This window comes from Crocodylus porosus, unplaced genomic scaffold (assembly GCF_001723895.1).
Source record: "Crocodylus porosus isolate Cpor-Errol unplaced genomic scaffold, CroPor_comp1, whole genome shotgun sequence".
Lineage (NCBI taxonomy): Eukaryota > Metazoa > Chordata > Crocodylia > Crocodylidae > Crocodylus > Crocodylus porosus.
The window spans coordinates 12,238,808-12,254,023 of NW_017728936.1; the positions used below are offsets into that span (position 1 = coordinate 12,238,808).

At 55.3% G+C, this 15,216-nt stretch overlaps 1 protein-coding gene across 1 annotated transcript in view; it reads left to right on the forward strand.

The window, feature by feature from the left end:
* The window catches only part of C2CD2L (C2CD2 like), a gene marked incomplete at its 5' end in the record, with an annotated part of 30,139 nt that extends 22,582 nt beyond the window's left edge, over positions 1-7,557 (forward strand). The window contains 1 exon segment of the mRNA XM_019546922.1: positions 6,226-7,557. Coding sequence (XP_019402467.1) covers positions 6,226-6,431 — 206 coding nt within the window.
* Positions 7,558-15,216: the final 7,659 nt, after the last annotated feature.

Consider the following 15,216-nt stretch of genomic DNA (forward strand, 5'->3'; position numbering starts at 1 on the left):
CCGGGTCCTCCTTCCTCCCCTTTTTGAAGATGGGAACCACGTTGGCCCTCTTCCAGTCCTCTGGCACCACACCAGAGCACCACGAGTGCTCGTACAGCCGTGCCAGGGGTCCCGCAATGACCTCAGCTAATTGCCTCAGCGCTCGGCGGGGGAGATCGTCCGGACCAGCTGATTTGAATGCATCCAGTCCCTCCAGAAGTTCCCTGCCCTAGATCCTCACTGACCCTTGGCCTAGGTACGCCTCCCTTGGGCCCTGAGGGGGGCCCAGTGGCGGGGGCTGATCTGGTCCGTGCTCAGGAAAATGGAGGCAAAGAAGTCATTAAATAGGTTAGCTTTGTCGTTTGGTGTGACGACCAAATTTCCTAGCGTGTCTTGCAGGGGCTCCACGTTACCCGGTACCTTCTTTTTGCCCCCTATGTATTTAAAAAAAGGAGTTCTTGTTGTTGTCCTTGATCTGGGAAGCTAGTCCCGGTCCCATCTCTGCCTTGGCCTTCCTGACCCCCTAGCCCCCCCGCAGCTCGAGCAACTGTAGTATAGTCCTCCCTGGGGATGGCCTCTCCCTTCCATTGGGTGTGCACCTCCCTTTTTGCTGGGTGACATGCCCGGATGCTTTGGGTGAGCCATGGGGGCTTTTGCACCCTCCTGCTCCCTTTGGTCCGTGTTGGGATTACACCTCCCTTTGGGCTTGGAGGATGGTCTCCTTAAGGAGCGACCGCTCTTCTTGGACACCTGGCTCCCCTCCCTTCCCGGGACCTCGGTGCCTCCCCGACTATTCTCCTTAGCTCGCTGAGTCCACCCTCTTGAAATCTAGGGCTGCTGCCTTGCTGCAGGCCTTTGCCACCTTGCGCTGCATGGTAAATTCCAGCAGGCGATGATGATCGCTGCTGCCCAGGTGGTCGAGCACCCGCAGCCCCTGCACCAGGTCATCTCCAGTGGCCAGCACCAGGTCCAAAAATGGGGAGATGATGGGGGAGATGCAGTAGTCTATAAATGGCATGTTGGGGTTTGTCTTTTTTTGAGCTCTAGAGTCGGAAGGAAGTCAGCCTCATGCTGCATGGAAATGCAAGTGCAGATTTTTCTTTTTTTAAATATTTATTGATTGGGTTTTTGTTTTTGTTTTTTAATTTTGTCCCAAGCCAAATCCATTGCAAATCCGTGAGTCATTCGAGAACCATATATGACCCGACTACCAGCAAACATCCTCCACCCCCACGTGGGGCTTCACATGCTTCCAAATCCTTTGGCAGGCATCCTATGTGCAGGACCAGGCTCAGAGGCTTGGGGTTCAGATGCCCCCAAGTTTTGCTCGCCCTCGGCCATACGGCTGCAGGAGCAAGCTACAGATGAGTCTCCCATCTAGATAAAATGGGCATAAGCCAAGATCTTCCCACGGGAAATGAACATAAGAGGTTAACTACGTGTTACCTTGTGGGTACTACCCCGTGCCAGAAAAGGGGTTATCCCGAGCGACTAGAAAAACCGCCTTAGTGGTCGTGGTATTTCCGCTGCCAGGTAAGTATGGAAATGCAAGTGCAGATGCCCTGTGCTAGCTTCAAAACTGTAGGTGGTAGTGCTTCCAGTTCCAGAGCTAGTTGGGAGTGGGGTATTTATTAGGGCAGTGTATTTAGGGTGGCCATTGGTCCTGTCTTATACTGGACTATCCTGTTTTAAACCCTTTGTCCCCTCTTGGTTTCTGAATGAGGAACGGGTGGCAAAAATCTCGTTTTTCAGTTAGGTGGTGGCAATTTTACATGTTAATATTACTTGCCCTCGCAAGTCTGCGGGCTGTGCCCAGCGGGTAGGGCAGTGCGCAGCTAGGAGCAGGGTCCTAGTCAGCCAGGGTGGCCCGACCCCCTAGCTGCTGGTTGGCTAATGTGGCAGCCCCGCCCCTCATTGCTGATTGGCGACAGGCAGGCCCCGCTGCCAAAGGGATGTCCTGTATTCTGGGGATGCGAACTGGGTAGGTAGGTAGGTAGGGTGCAATATACCCTAAGGCAGGGGCTTTCAACCTCTTTTGGTTGGGCTACCCCTGGCGGCCAGCCCAGAAGCAGGGAGTCCCCCGGCCGGTGGAGAAGTGGGGGTGGGGGAGGGCTTTCTCAGTGTCGGGTGGAGGCGGGGGGGCATCCACTGCAGCAAAACAACATGCTCTGGTGGCAAAACCACAAGTGCTGCCGGCGAAACTGGAAGTGCCCCCAGCTTCTCCGCTTCACTGCCACGTGCCCCCAGGGGGCTTCCCAAGTACCGGTTGACAGCCCCTGCCCTAAGTCGTCCTGAGGTGTCGTAACTTGCTCAGGAGTATCGTGACAGGCCGAAGAGCAATGGGATGAAACTGAAGCAGAGAACTTCAGCCGAGTGTTGGGCAAAGGATTTTTTTGTAACGGAAAGGAAGGAGTCTTGTCCGTTCCCAGTGGGTTTAGGTTTATGGTGCAGAGTGACATTGTGGTCCGTGCCAAAGAGGCGGGTTTGTGGCCTCGACCGAGGACGCAGAGACGGTGTGAAAAGCTAGGAAGGAAATGGGATATTAAGTTATTGAGCTCTACCCCAACACCCCTGCCTCCGGTGCCATTGCTTGGTGGAAGGTACCAGTAGTACCCTCCATAGAGTTCAGACTGGAAGTGAAATGGTAGTACTTTCCTTAGCTCCGTACATGAGCCAAGCTCTTACTTCCAGCAGATGGTGTGGCAGCTCAGAGTATAAGTGTGTACTCAGCCGGGCTCTCTTACGCTAAATGAGGTTCAAATAATTCATAGAATCAGTGAGTCGGAAGGGACCTAGACAGATCGTTGAGTCTGACCCCCTGCCATGGGCAGGAAGGAGCGCTGGGGGTGGGAGGGGTCATAAGACCCCAGCCAGGTGCCTGTCCAGTCTCCTCTTGAAGATTTCCAGGGAAGGTGAGAGCACCACCTCCCTGGGAAGCCTATTCCAGGCTCTGGCCACCCTTACCGTGAACTAGTTCTTCCTAATATTTAACCTAAACCTATCCTCCCTTAGCTTGTGGCCATTGTTCCCGGTGACTCCAAGGGGGGCCCTGGGGAACAGACTTTCCCCGAGTCCCTGCTGCTGGCCCCTGATAATGTTGTAGGCAGCCACAAGATCCCCCCTCAGTCTCCTCTTGCGGAGACTGAAGAGATTCAGGTCCCTCAGCCTCTCCTCATAAGGCTGGCCACGGAGGCCCCCCAACCGCATGAGTGGCCTCCTCTGGACCCTCTCCAGGTTCTCCACGTCCTTCTTGAAGTGCGGCGCCCAGAACCGGACACAGGACTCCAGCTGCGGCCTGACCAGCACCGCGTGTAGAGGGGGGAGCAAGACCTCTCTGGACCTGTTAGTGATGCCCCTGTTGATGCAGGACAGGGTGCGGTCGGCTCTGCCTATTGCTTCGTCACATTGGCATCTTGTATTCATCCTGGAGTCGATCCTGACTCCAAGATCCCTCTCTGCCTCTGTGCTGCCGAGACGGTCAGCCCCTAACCTATAACGGTAATGCTGGTTCCCTCTCCCCAGGTGCAGCACCCTGCACTTGTCCTTGTTGAACCGTGTCCTGTTCAGATCCGCCCACTTCTCCAACCTATCCAGCTCTGCCTGGATGCGGTCCCTGCCTGCTGGTGTATTCACTTTACTCCACAGCTTGGTGTCATCAGTGAACTTGAACAGGGTGCTCTCCACACCCTGGTCCAGGTGGCTAATGAAGATGTTGAACAGCACGGGCCCAAGGACCGAGCCCTGGGGGACTCTGCTGCCCACACCCCCCCAGGTCGACATCGACCCGTCCACCACCACCCTCTGGGTGCACCCCTGGAGCCAGTTTGCCACCCATGTGACCGTGCATTCGTCAGTGCCGCAGTCCCTCAGCTTGCCCACCAGAATTGGGTGGGACACTGTTGAAGGCCTTCTGGAAGTGCAAGAAGATGACATTGACTTCCTCCTTCACAACTAAGCTCTTTGTTACCCGGTCATGGAAAGAGACCAGGTTAGTCGGACAGGATCGGCCTGGCACGAACCCGTGCTGGTTACCCCTCAACATCACTTCCCCTGCAGGGCTCTCACAAATGTGGCCCTTGATCATTTCTTCAAAGACCTTCCCTAGGATAGACGTGAGGCTGACTGGCCCGTAGTTGCCAGGCTTTTCCTTCCTCCCCTTCTTGAAAATAGGGACCACGTTGGCTCTTTTCCAGTCCTCAGGGACTTGGCCCGAGCACCAGCAGTTCTCGAACAGCCGTGCCAAAGGCTCCGCAATGACACCAGCCAATTCCCTCAGCGCCTGTGGATGAAGGTCATCTGGGTCTGCCAACTTGGACACATCTAAGCCCTCCATGTAATCCTTAACTAGGTCTGAACTAACTGTTGGGGGACTCGCATCCTTCCCGGGCCTCTCTGCGCTGTCACCCGAGAGCACCCCACTGTCAGCGGACAGGATCACGGAGGCAAAGAACTCGTTGAAGAGTTTTGCCTTCTCTCGTGCGTCCGTCACCAACTGCCCTGCCCTGCCCTGCCCTGCCCTGCCCTGGCTGGTGGGGGTCCAGTGTTACCCTGAGACTTCTTCTTGCTACCTGTATACTTGAAGAAGGACTTTTTGTTATCCTTAATACCAGAAGGTTATCTAAGCTCCAGTGCTGCTTTAGCCTTCCTCACCAAATCCCTACAAGCTCAGGTCAGGGAGGTGTACTCCTCCTTTGTCCTTGCCCCCTGCTTCCATCACCAGTGCACTTTTTTTTTTTCTTTGCCCTCAGGCCAGCCTGGATATCCGCGCTCAGCCACGAATGTTTCTTGGACCCTTTTCCCGCCTTCCTGCGCAGAGGAATTGCGTCCTGCTGCGCCCCAAGGATAGCCTCCTTGAGGAAGGACCACCTTTCCTGGACCCGCATACTAGCTACCTGCTGGGCTCCGAGTGCCTCCCTGACTACTGCCCTGAGCACATCGAAGTTGGCTTTCCCAGAGTCAAGCATTTGTGCTGTGCTAGTTACCCTCCCCACCTTTCTCTGAATAGCAAACTGGAGCATTTCATGATCACTGTCCCCTAGCCTCCCTTGTACTAGCACCTCCCCCACCAGGTAGTCCCCGGAGGCTAACACCAGATCTAGCATGGCGTTTCCCCTAGTGGGGACGAGCACCTCCTGCACGAGGTGCAGGTCCCGGATGCAAGTCAGGAGCCTTTGTGAGTGGCTCGACCTGGCCGACTGCTCCTCCCAGTTGATGTCAGGGTAATTCATATCCCCCATGACCACAACATCCTTTGCATGCACGGCCTCCCCCAGCTGCCCAGAGAATTCCTGATCCAGCTCTTCCTCCTGATGTGGTGGCCTGTAGTAAGCCCCTACCACCAGATCCCTCCCCCCCGCCCTCTTTGGAGCTTGACCCACAGGGTCTCAGTTGAGCCTTCCTCTGGTCCCATTTGGAAGGTAGAACTGGTATACTGTTCCCTAACATGGAGCGCAACCCCCACCTTTTTTCATAAACAGGACTTGATTAATGAATAAGGCATAGACATGCCAAGAGCCCCTGCCTGCAATCCTAAGGAAATCAGATTCCAAAACGCACCCAAAACAAACCAACAAAAAAAAGTACCTGTAATTGTAAAGGAAAATTTGAACGTGATATAATAGTGACTGTAGTGAAATCTGCCTCAGTCTGCAGATAACTTTCAGCAGACCCCAGTGTTTTGTTTCTGTTTAACATTTTTTGTAAGTGTCCGGGATGACTCTGAGTTTTTGGAATAAAAGCCAAGGAAAATAACTGTTCAGCCTTGCATATTATTCACGTCTATACTTATCTAACATTTGATAGTCATAAAAATTAATAGGAACTTTTTAGTATTTAATATTGCTGTTCTGTGGTGATAGGTGTTTTTTTAGAATTGGCGTAAGCACTTAAACTCTCTCTCTCTCTCTCTTCACTGTTCCAGTAAAGTAATGCTTAAAGTATACGACCATTTTTTGACCTGGCAGTTGACCAAGGTGGTTGTTTTCTTGGTTGGTTTGCTTGTTTTTTGACGGGTGAAAAATACCCAACCTAAGACCTAGTAGAGTAGAAAGAATTGGGGAAGAAGGAGTTCCTTTGGGAAGGTGAGGCCTTGCACTGTGCGAAGCGCTAGAATTTGGAGAGTGTGCGCCTGGGTATGTTGTTAGGCTGTGATGCCAGGAAGGAAACGTGGTCTAGTGGCTGGAGTTTGGGCTTGGAGTTGGCTTTATTCCCAGCTTTGCCATTGACTTCTGTGTTCCCTTTCTGCAGTCAGCTTTCTTCGAAGTGGTAGCAAACTCATCTTCCGGAGGAAGAACAAACAGAAGGAAGCTGGTCTGAGCCAATCACAGGATGACCTCTCCAATGCCAGCACCAGCTCTGCTGCTAGGAAGAAAGCGGGGAGTTTTTCTCGCCGTCTTATTAAGCGCTTCTCTTTCAAGTCTAAATCAAAACCCAAAGCCAACGGCAATGTGTGAGAACTGAGGGAAGTATGAGCCAGTCTGAAGGACTGCATGGGATCCTCTCTCTTGATCCGTCTTTCCCACCCCTGGTGTGAGTGATCACAATCCTTCCACCCTGCAGTGAAGAGAGACCTCCCCTGCCCTGGTGCTTTCTACTGGTTGGGGAGAAGAGTGTTCTCAACCCAGAGTTAAGGCTGAGCTACATGGGTTCTGTCTCCTCTGGACATCCGAAACTGTCTTCCTCTTGCAGGAACGCAGGGGCATGCTAAGCAGTCTGACGGTTTGAGACGCTGTTGAAATAACTCCACGTTCTCGTGGTGGCAGCGTGCCTCCGACTCCTCCAGACAGTTTGCTGTAAAGGGAAGTACCCTGAAGATGTCTGCTTTTGTGCTAACAAATCAAGAACTAAGGGGGTTAACTATCTGGAGAAGAGACTCCTTTTCATAATTTTGAGGATAAAGAAGTTCAACTGTGGCTGATGATGAACCCTACACTTGCAGTATTTATGACCTGATTGAGATGGGACAGTTCAGTGTCTCTGCTTGGTGGAAGATTTCAAGGGGAGGAGTTAGTTTCCCATAATCCAGTTGCATTCTTTGAACTGTGACTTTTGGAGAGAAGTTTGGGAAAATGTCTTTAACTGAAGGGGTTTCTAACAGAGGAGGGAAACTAACCACTATGAAAGAAACGGTCTGCAGGGTTCTTTGAAAAATCATGTCATAGCCGCAGTAGTTGCTCTCCTGTCGCTGGGCTTACCTCAGGTCTGCGATATCACGGAATGCTGAATTGATCCATAGATGTGCACTAACACACGTGTCTGCTGCATTTGTGTGGACCAACAGGTGTTCATTGTACGAGTGGGCTGTCTCTTACCTAGGAAGACAGTGGTTGGGACGGGGGCCCCAAAGAAAGCATGTTGTGTAACTGTAAAGAATGCAGGAGCGTGGCACTGTGCATAGTTGCCACGCTCCCCGAGTTCTGTACAGCAAAGACGGGCAGCGTGCTCAGAACGGTGAGGTGTGAGGGAGACGGTTATTTTACCTTTAAATATATTGCGGCAAGAAGAGTTAGGGCTTATTTCTTTACGGTGAGACTGAGTTACTTCCTGTTTTGTAACACGGAACCTGATATATTGGCTCTTTCTCCAGCAGTTCTGACTCTCTTGCCAGTTTGCTGTATACAAGTTGGGGTAATGGTGCCGAGTCAGAAACCCCAAAACCGGGTAGTCATCTGGGGAAACTTTCTGCATGAATGTCCGGGCCAAACCTGAACAGATATTTAGGAGGCCCCGAGTGGCTTCTGGGATTAATGATTTGATTAGAAGCTTCTGCTCCGCTGTAGGATGCAGAAACAGGTAGACACCAAAGCAGGCTATGCTTGGGGAGGGATTACTAGAGGCATTGACAAAGACCAGGTTGCCTGCCATTGGTCTAGAATCCCCCCCCTCCCCCATCTTTAGAGATGGCAACTGACCTGGGGTGGGGGGTGCTCTGGAAGGGGAGGGGTGGAATTGTTCCTGTTGCTATACAATTCAAAAGAGCCATTATTGGGTTTTGTAAGAACTGCAGAGGAACTTCCTCCCATAGAAAAAAAATCTTACAATAGAAATGGTCATCACAGCACATCAAAAGCAGTACGTAGAATACAGCCACGAAGTTGAGGCCTTGCCTAATCGTTGTGGACAACAGGAATGTAGCAGATATCCATGATTGAGCTATGACTTAAAGGGGATGAGTGGGGCACCTAAGGGAGAGATGGTCCTCGATATTGCCCCACTGACCCAAGCTAAAGTGGGAATATGTATGCACAGTAAACAGCTGATCAAGCTGGCTGAGCAGTAGCTCCTTTCCTTCAGCCTTTGGTCCAAAGTTGTCTGTTCAATTTCACCACCTTTTTTGTTTTCCCTTCTATTGTTAGCCAAGTCCTTGCACTTCGGCCCATTATACTATGATCCCCTCCCTCTACTCGGTCGGGCTACAGCTCGTTCTTGTCTGTCACAAAACTGAGACCTCCGTGACGACAAATTTTGAAAGGCTACCACGTAGGCATGAGCCACCTCCATTGCAGGACATTTCACTGCCACAACTTGTCCGCTGTGGTCTTAAAGTTATACGAGTGTGCCTCTACCCATGCCACTCAACATTTCTCTTTAACACTCTCATGGCCGTTGAACATGCGAGTCTGAAGTGCAAAGGGGCACAGAGGAGTGGAAACAAGCAACCGTTTAATCTAGAGCCAAAGTTTTCCATGAAACGAGCGCATGGGGGAGGCTGGCTGGACGGAGACCAACAGGCGGAAGAAGGGGCCAGCTGCGGAAACGCAAGTGCCTCCGGGCGCCGGGAGAACCCTGCCCGCGGCCTGGTCTTCCGTTCGCCCGTCAAACCGGGCGTGGGCGGCGGGAGCGGCGGCGAAGCACGGGGCTGGAAACGGCCGGAGCGGGACACCCAGGGCCCTCCTTCCGCCTCGGCCACGATCTCGTGTTCGAGGTGGTCTTCCGGCGCGCGGAGCGGAGGCGCCCGACGCGTAATACGCACGGGCGGTCGCCAGCCGCTGCGCATGCGCGCTAACCTAGTAGCACGAAATTCGGCGGTCAGCTGATCAGCCTGTCAGCCATGCGCATGCGAACTTGCCTTGCCAATTGATGGGAAACCCTGTGCTCACCCGTACCCAAGTGCGCATGCGGATAACTGGCGGCTCATAGACGTCTTTGTCATCCAACAATTCTACCCATGCGCAGTGATTTAATGATCACCACCGCCCCGCCGTTGGTTTAACGATCCGGCCGCTTTCTTGCACACCAGCTCTGTGCTCCGCGCGGCGACGGTTGCGGGCCCGGAGTGGCTAGAGGGAGCGTCCCTGCCTCCTCCCCCGATTAATGACCGGACGGGGGGAACCTGTTGTGTTTGTGCCCAGTGCGCATGCGCGTTGGGACTCAGTCCTCGATAGTTTCGGCGCCATGCCTTGTCATCACTGCCTCGGTGGCCAGTGAAACCGTTCGGTGGGTTCGGCGCTTCGCAGCGCCCCCGATTTCCAGGACTCATGCGACAATCCACAGCACCGGTAATAAATAACACCGGTAAACCAGGCAGCAGCTGCTGTCTCTCACTTTTCCAGAAAGCAGTTACTCATCCTTGGTTTCGTCTAGTATTAAAGCCTTCTCAGCGTGATACAGATGCAGACTCTGGCAGCCACGGACCATGTCTACAGCCTATGGGAGGCATTTCCCTGCAACCTCCTCCCTCTTGCCACCTCCTCCGCGCCCCGCTCCTCACCCCGCTTGCCTAGAGGACAGGTAACCTGTAAGCAAGGCTCTAGCCCCACTGTTATGTGTTTGCACCTTAACACATGAGAGCAAACATTTATCCCAAAGCCTGTCTGGGTACCCATCACCGCACAATGTCGGTTCTCACTTATCTTGGCCGGTGAGACCCAGGAGGTGGGAGGAAAGTAGCACACAGACTGGCGGCAGGTTTTCTTGAATTGGCTGAGTTCCCCCTAATTTCCCTTCAGCCAATAACAGTATTTATAGACTAGCCAGCTGCCGGTCAAGAATGGCAGATGCGGGTGCAGGCGGGGACAGAGGCCTGCGCATAAACGACGCGTGCCCCCGGGGGGGCGAGGGGGCGGCGCGGCTCAGCTAGCGGCGACGGGAACCCGGTGGCGGGAAGCGCGGAGCTCCCGGAGATGCCGCCGGCACCGTTGGCAGCGGGGTGGGAGGGTGGCGACTACCGGCAGGCGCTCCTGGCAGCAGCAAGGGGTGATCCTGGACGCCTTTTTGCAGGCTCAGGGCGTGCGCCGTCGCGCCCCTCCACGTCCCCGCTGCGCTGCGCCGGGCTCGTGCCCCGCAATAGGTGTGGAGGACTGGAGGGGGTTCCCCGCTCAGTGCTGCCCTCCGGTGGCCCCGTTGGGGCCTGGACCCAGCACGTGAAGGCGGAGAAAGAGCGCTGCTCAGGGCCGCCCTCCTGTGGCCGCGCCGGGCATTGCGGCGGGCACCCAAGCCGGCTCCGCGCTGCCCGCCTGGGGCTGGAGAGGGGCTTGGAGCCGCCCGCCCTGCCCTTCAACCTGCGCGGAGCAGCCGGGCTTTAAAGGCAGAGAAAAGAAAGCCCTGCCCTGTGCTACTCCCCCAGCGTTCAAACCGGGTTTTGCAACCAAGAGAGAAGGGCCGGGAGAGAGAAAGCGGCTCCGGCGCCGCAGCTGCAGCTCAGGCAGGCGGGAGATGAAGGCAGAGAGAGAAGGAGAGAAAAGGCCTCGCTCGCTCGGGCGTCCCTGGAGCAGTGATCGGAGCCCCGTGTTCCTGGGGGCCGCAGGGGCCGTGCAGCGATTGGTTGGGAAGGCCGTGTGGGCGGAGTCGGTGCCCGTCCGCCTTGCTTCGTTCTGATTGGCCTCTGCCGAAAGAGGCGCGTCTAGGCGCTCTGATGGACTGTCAGAGATGGGGGGGGGGGGCTCCCTGCTCTGCGTGCCGATTGGTCCGACTCCCACGCCTCGGGGAGATGTTCAGCGGGCCGGCGCGGGGGTGTGCCGGGGGGAGAGGGAGGGCGAGCCCGGCCCGGCCCAGGGGCCGGCCCCCTTTGCCCGGGTTCCGGTCCCATGTGGCTCTGTTCTGAGGTATATCGTTGGTAACTCTATTTGCACGGACTGTCACATTTTTTTTAAGAGAAAAGGAAAGAAAAGCCCGTGGTTGTTTAGTAGACGCTGCAAGACGTCTCTTCAGTTCTAGTGCGGAGTCTGGTATTCTTGGTGTGACATAATAAAATACGGAGAAGGACGGCTTGAAGTGGCAGTGGTCTTCATTCTGTAGTTACTCTGATGAACTTGAAACTGTACAGAGATGCGTCTAATAAGTATGTGTGTATACACAGATGTGCACATGATGCGTGTGCAGAATACGTCCCATAAGATACAGCGCGATCCTACTGCTCTCTCTCTCTCTCTCTCTCTCTCTCTCTCTCTATATATATATATATATATATCAGAAATAAGGGAAATCGCTTTAGGTGTTTAAATACCATTATGTTTGCGCCTCAATATATATGTATATGGGGAGGTACGAGATACGTAAGTGGCATGTCAAGCATCCATCTCCAGACCGTTAAAAGAAACCCTCCCGTGCCCCGCCCTGCGCATTGCAGGCGGGAGAGAAGGGCGGAGAGCAAGGGAAAGGGCCGGTGCCGCCCGCGCGCGTTTCTAACGGGGCTTCGCGGGCCGGGGATCCTGGCACGTCACAAAACCGTCCCAGGGCCGCGGTCCGCAGCTTCGCGCTGGGCACGGCAGCCAGGAAATTCAGCCGGAGAAATAAAAACAGGCCCGCATTGGAGCCGGGCGACAAGGGCCGAGAGAGAGCGGCTCGGTGCCGCCGGGCTGTGGGTCTTGCACCGCGTTGCAGGCGGGAGATGAAGGCAGAGAGAGAGGAGGAGAAAAGGCCTCGCTCGCTCGGGGCGCGACGAGAGCAGGGACCGCGGCCGCGGCGGCCGCACGATTTACTGGGCACGGATTCAGGGCCGGGATCGGAGGTTCGTGTTCCCATTGGCCAACATGAGGGATCAGGTGATTGGGTGGAGTGGCCTCTTGGGCGGGGTCACGGCCGCTCCGCCCTTCTTCGATCTGATTGGACTGTGCCGCGGGAGACGGGACCAGGAGCCCGGCGTCCTTGTTCACATTCTGATTGGCTGACTGGAATGGTGGGGGCTTGCGGGCTTCTGTGTGCCCATTGGTCCGAATCCGATCCCCAGTGGCCCCGGTCAGCTCTTTGTCCGCCCCTTGAATCCGGGGCCCAGGTCCCGCTGCTGCCCCGCACACCTGGGCGGTCCCGGGGAGCTGCAGCAGGCTGCTCTGGCGACCAGGGTGGGTCGTGCGGACCTGTCGGGCTATCTTCTAAGGTGGGTGTTGACGCTTGTAGCTGTCTGTCCTAGTGCCCCTTTTCCCTTCTCCGCCTGCCGCCTGGGGAGTCTCCGTGTCTCCTCGCTGTGATGGGACATGGTCTACAGGGGTGCACGAGGGCCCCAAGAAGCACAGTTTGCTTCCGGGCTGACGCTAAAACCTCTCTAGGCAGCATCTTGCAAAGCACCACATTTACCATTTTTAGCGAAAAAAAAAATTAATACCTGTTGTCCAGGAAACACCGTTGGGATCTTTGGTGTAAAATAATATAATTTGGGCAACAGGGAGTTGAACTGAGGGTGTTATTTATTGCGTACTTACTTTCAAAAATGTAAATTGTACAGACATGTATCCAGTAAAGATGTGTGTGTATACCGACATGCAGATAGTGTGCGTGCGTGTAATACACACCATAATTGACACAGTGATCCTATTACTACCTCTCTGCTTGTCTCTGTACGTGGCGACAGTGATAGAGCTATTCATTTATCATCCTTGCATATCACCGCGTCCCAGTGTCTGGAGTTAGTACATAGATAATAGGTATCGTGTGCACCCGTGGCCCGGCTCAGCGCTGCCCGCCGGTGGTGCGCTCCCAGCACTGCAGCCACGAGGAGCCGCGCCGCGGAGGGGAGACGAACCGGCAGCTCGGTGCTGCAGTCCAGTGTATTAAAGGAATGCCCTCAAGTGCTGCCCTCCCGTGGCTCTCTCTGCGCATTGCAGCCAGGAGAGAAGGGCGGAGAAGAAGGGAAAGGGTCGGGGCCGCCGGCGCGTTTCTAACGGGGCTTCGTGGCCTGGGGCTCCCGGCACGTAACAAAAGGGGCCCCGTGCCGCGGTCCGGAGCTTCGCACTGGGCACGGCAGCCAGGGAATTCAGCCGGAGAAAGAAAACCAGACCCGGTGCTGCCGTCCTGTGCTGAGAGACAGCAAGCAGGTCGCTGCCGGCGGGCTGTGGTCTTGCAGCACATTGCAGCCGGGCGAGAAAGGCGCGGAGAGCGCAGGAAACACGGCCTCGCTCGCTCGGGACGTGACTGGAGCTGTGGCCGCGGCCGGGGCGCAAACACGATTCACGGACCTTCATTCCGGGCCCGGATCGGAGGCCCGCGTTTTCGTTGGCCACTTTGAGGCAGAAGGCGATTGGGTGGAGTGGCCTCATGGGCGGGGTCAGGGCCGCCACACCCTTCTTCGCTTTCATTGGCTTTGGACAAGACAACGCCCCCCAGTCGCATTCTGATTGGTTGACAGAATAGGTGGGCGCTGTACACTCTTCTTTGCGCCGATTGGTCCGACTCCGATCCTCAGTGGCCCCACTCAGCTGCTTGTCTGCCGGCTGCAGGGTCCGCTGTGCCCGGAGCCCACGTCCCGCTGCAGCCCCGCACACCCGGGCGGTGCCGGAGAGCTGCGGCGAGATGTTCAGGAGGCCTGGGCGGGTCGTTCTCAGGGCGCGGGGCCTGTCGGGCTCTGTTCTCAGGTGGGCGGTGAAGCGCCAAGCTGTTTGTCTGTCCCGGGGCCCCTTTCCTCCCCGCCCGCCGCCCGGCGGGCCTCCCTGTCTCCTGCATGTGCTTGTGTGTGCTTTTAAACGCCGCCTGCTCCGCGCGGGGAGGGTGGCACGAGCCGGCTTTGTTCCGCGTCGCTGTCTCCGGGCTCCCAGCCCCACCCCAGCCCCAGCCCCAGCCCCAGCCCCAGGCGGGCAGCGCGGCGCCGGCTGCGGGGCCCCCCGCGTCTCGCCGCCGCAATGCCCTGCGCGGGCACACTGTGGCGGCTCTGAGCCCGGCTTGGGCTCCGCCTCAGGGGGAAGGCGAAGCCGGCTCAGTGCTGCCCTCCGGTGGTGCGCCCCAGCACTGCAGCCCGAGCAGCGGAGCAGCGGAAGGGAGCGGAACGGCCGCTCGGTGCTGCCGACCCGTGGCCGCCTCGGGGTATTGACGCAGCGCTGCTCAGAGCCGCCCTCCTGTGGCCGCGCCGAGCATTGCGGAGGAATGGCCGCTTGGGCGGGGTCAGGGCCCCTCCGCCCTTCTTCGCTCTGATTGGCTTGTGGAGGGGCGGGCGGGACCAGGAGCCCGGCCTCCTTGTTCACATTCACATGTAACGCATCCAGTCATGGCAGCTGTAACTCTGTATATCTCCGTCTCCATGTATAGCCAGCTTTCTATGTCTCCAACGCTATATGTCTCCAGCTTGCTATCTCTCTGGCTGGAAACTTGTCTGCCTTGAAATATCTCCATATCCATATATCTCCATCTATCTCTCTCTACAGCTGTACATCTATCTAACTCTAAATATCTCTGGCTCCTTGTATGTGCGGGCCCATCTACGTGCAGCTCTGTATACCTCCACCTCTGTATACCTCCGGCTCTAAACATCTCTACCTCGAGAGATCTCCAGATCTCTATTTCTCTGTCTTCATATATCTACAGCTCTCTTTATCTACCCCTCTGTATATCTCCAGCTCTGAATATCTCCAGCTTTATATATCTCTCGTGCCATACATCTCCTCCTTCATATATCTACAGCTCTCTGTATCTACCGCTCTGAATATCTCCAGCTCTAAGTATCTCCAGCATTAAATATCTGCCTTTCTATAGATCTCCAGTTCTGCATATCTCCACCTGTATATATCTACAGCTCTCTATATCTACCACTCAGCACATCTCCAGCTCTAAATATCTCTAGCCTTAAATACCTGCCTTTCTATAGATCTCCAGTTCTCCATATCTCTACCTGCATATATCTAGAGCTCTCTATATCTACCGCTCTGATTATCTGCAGCCACAAATACCTCCAGCTTTAAATATCTGCCTTTCTATAGATCTCCAGTTCTGCATATCTCAACCTTCACATATCTAGACGCCTCTATATCTACCACTCCGAACATCTCCAGCTCTTAATATATGCAGCCTTATATATCTGCCTTTCTATAGATCTCC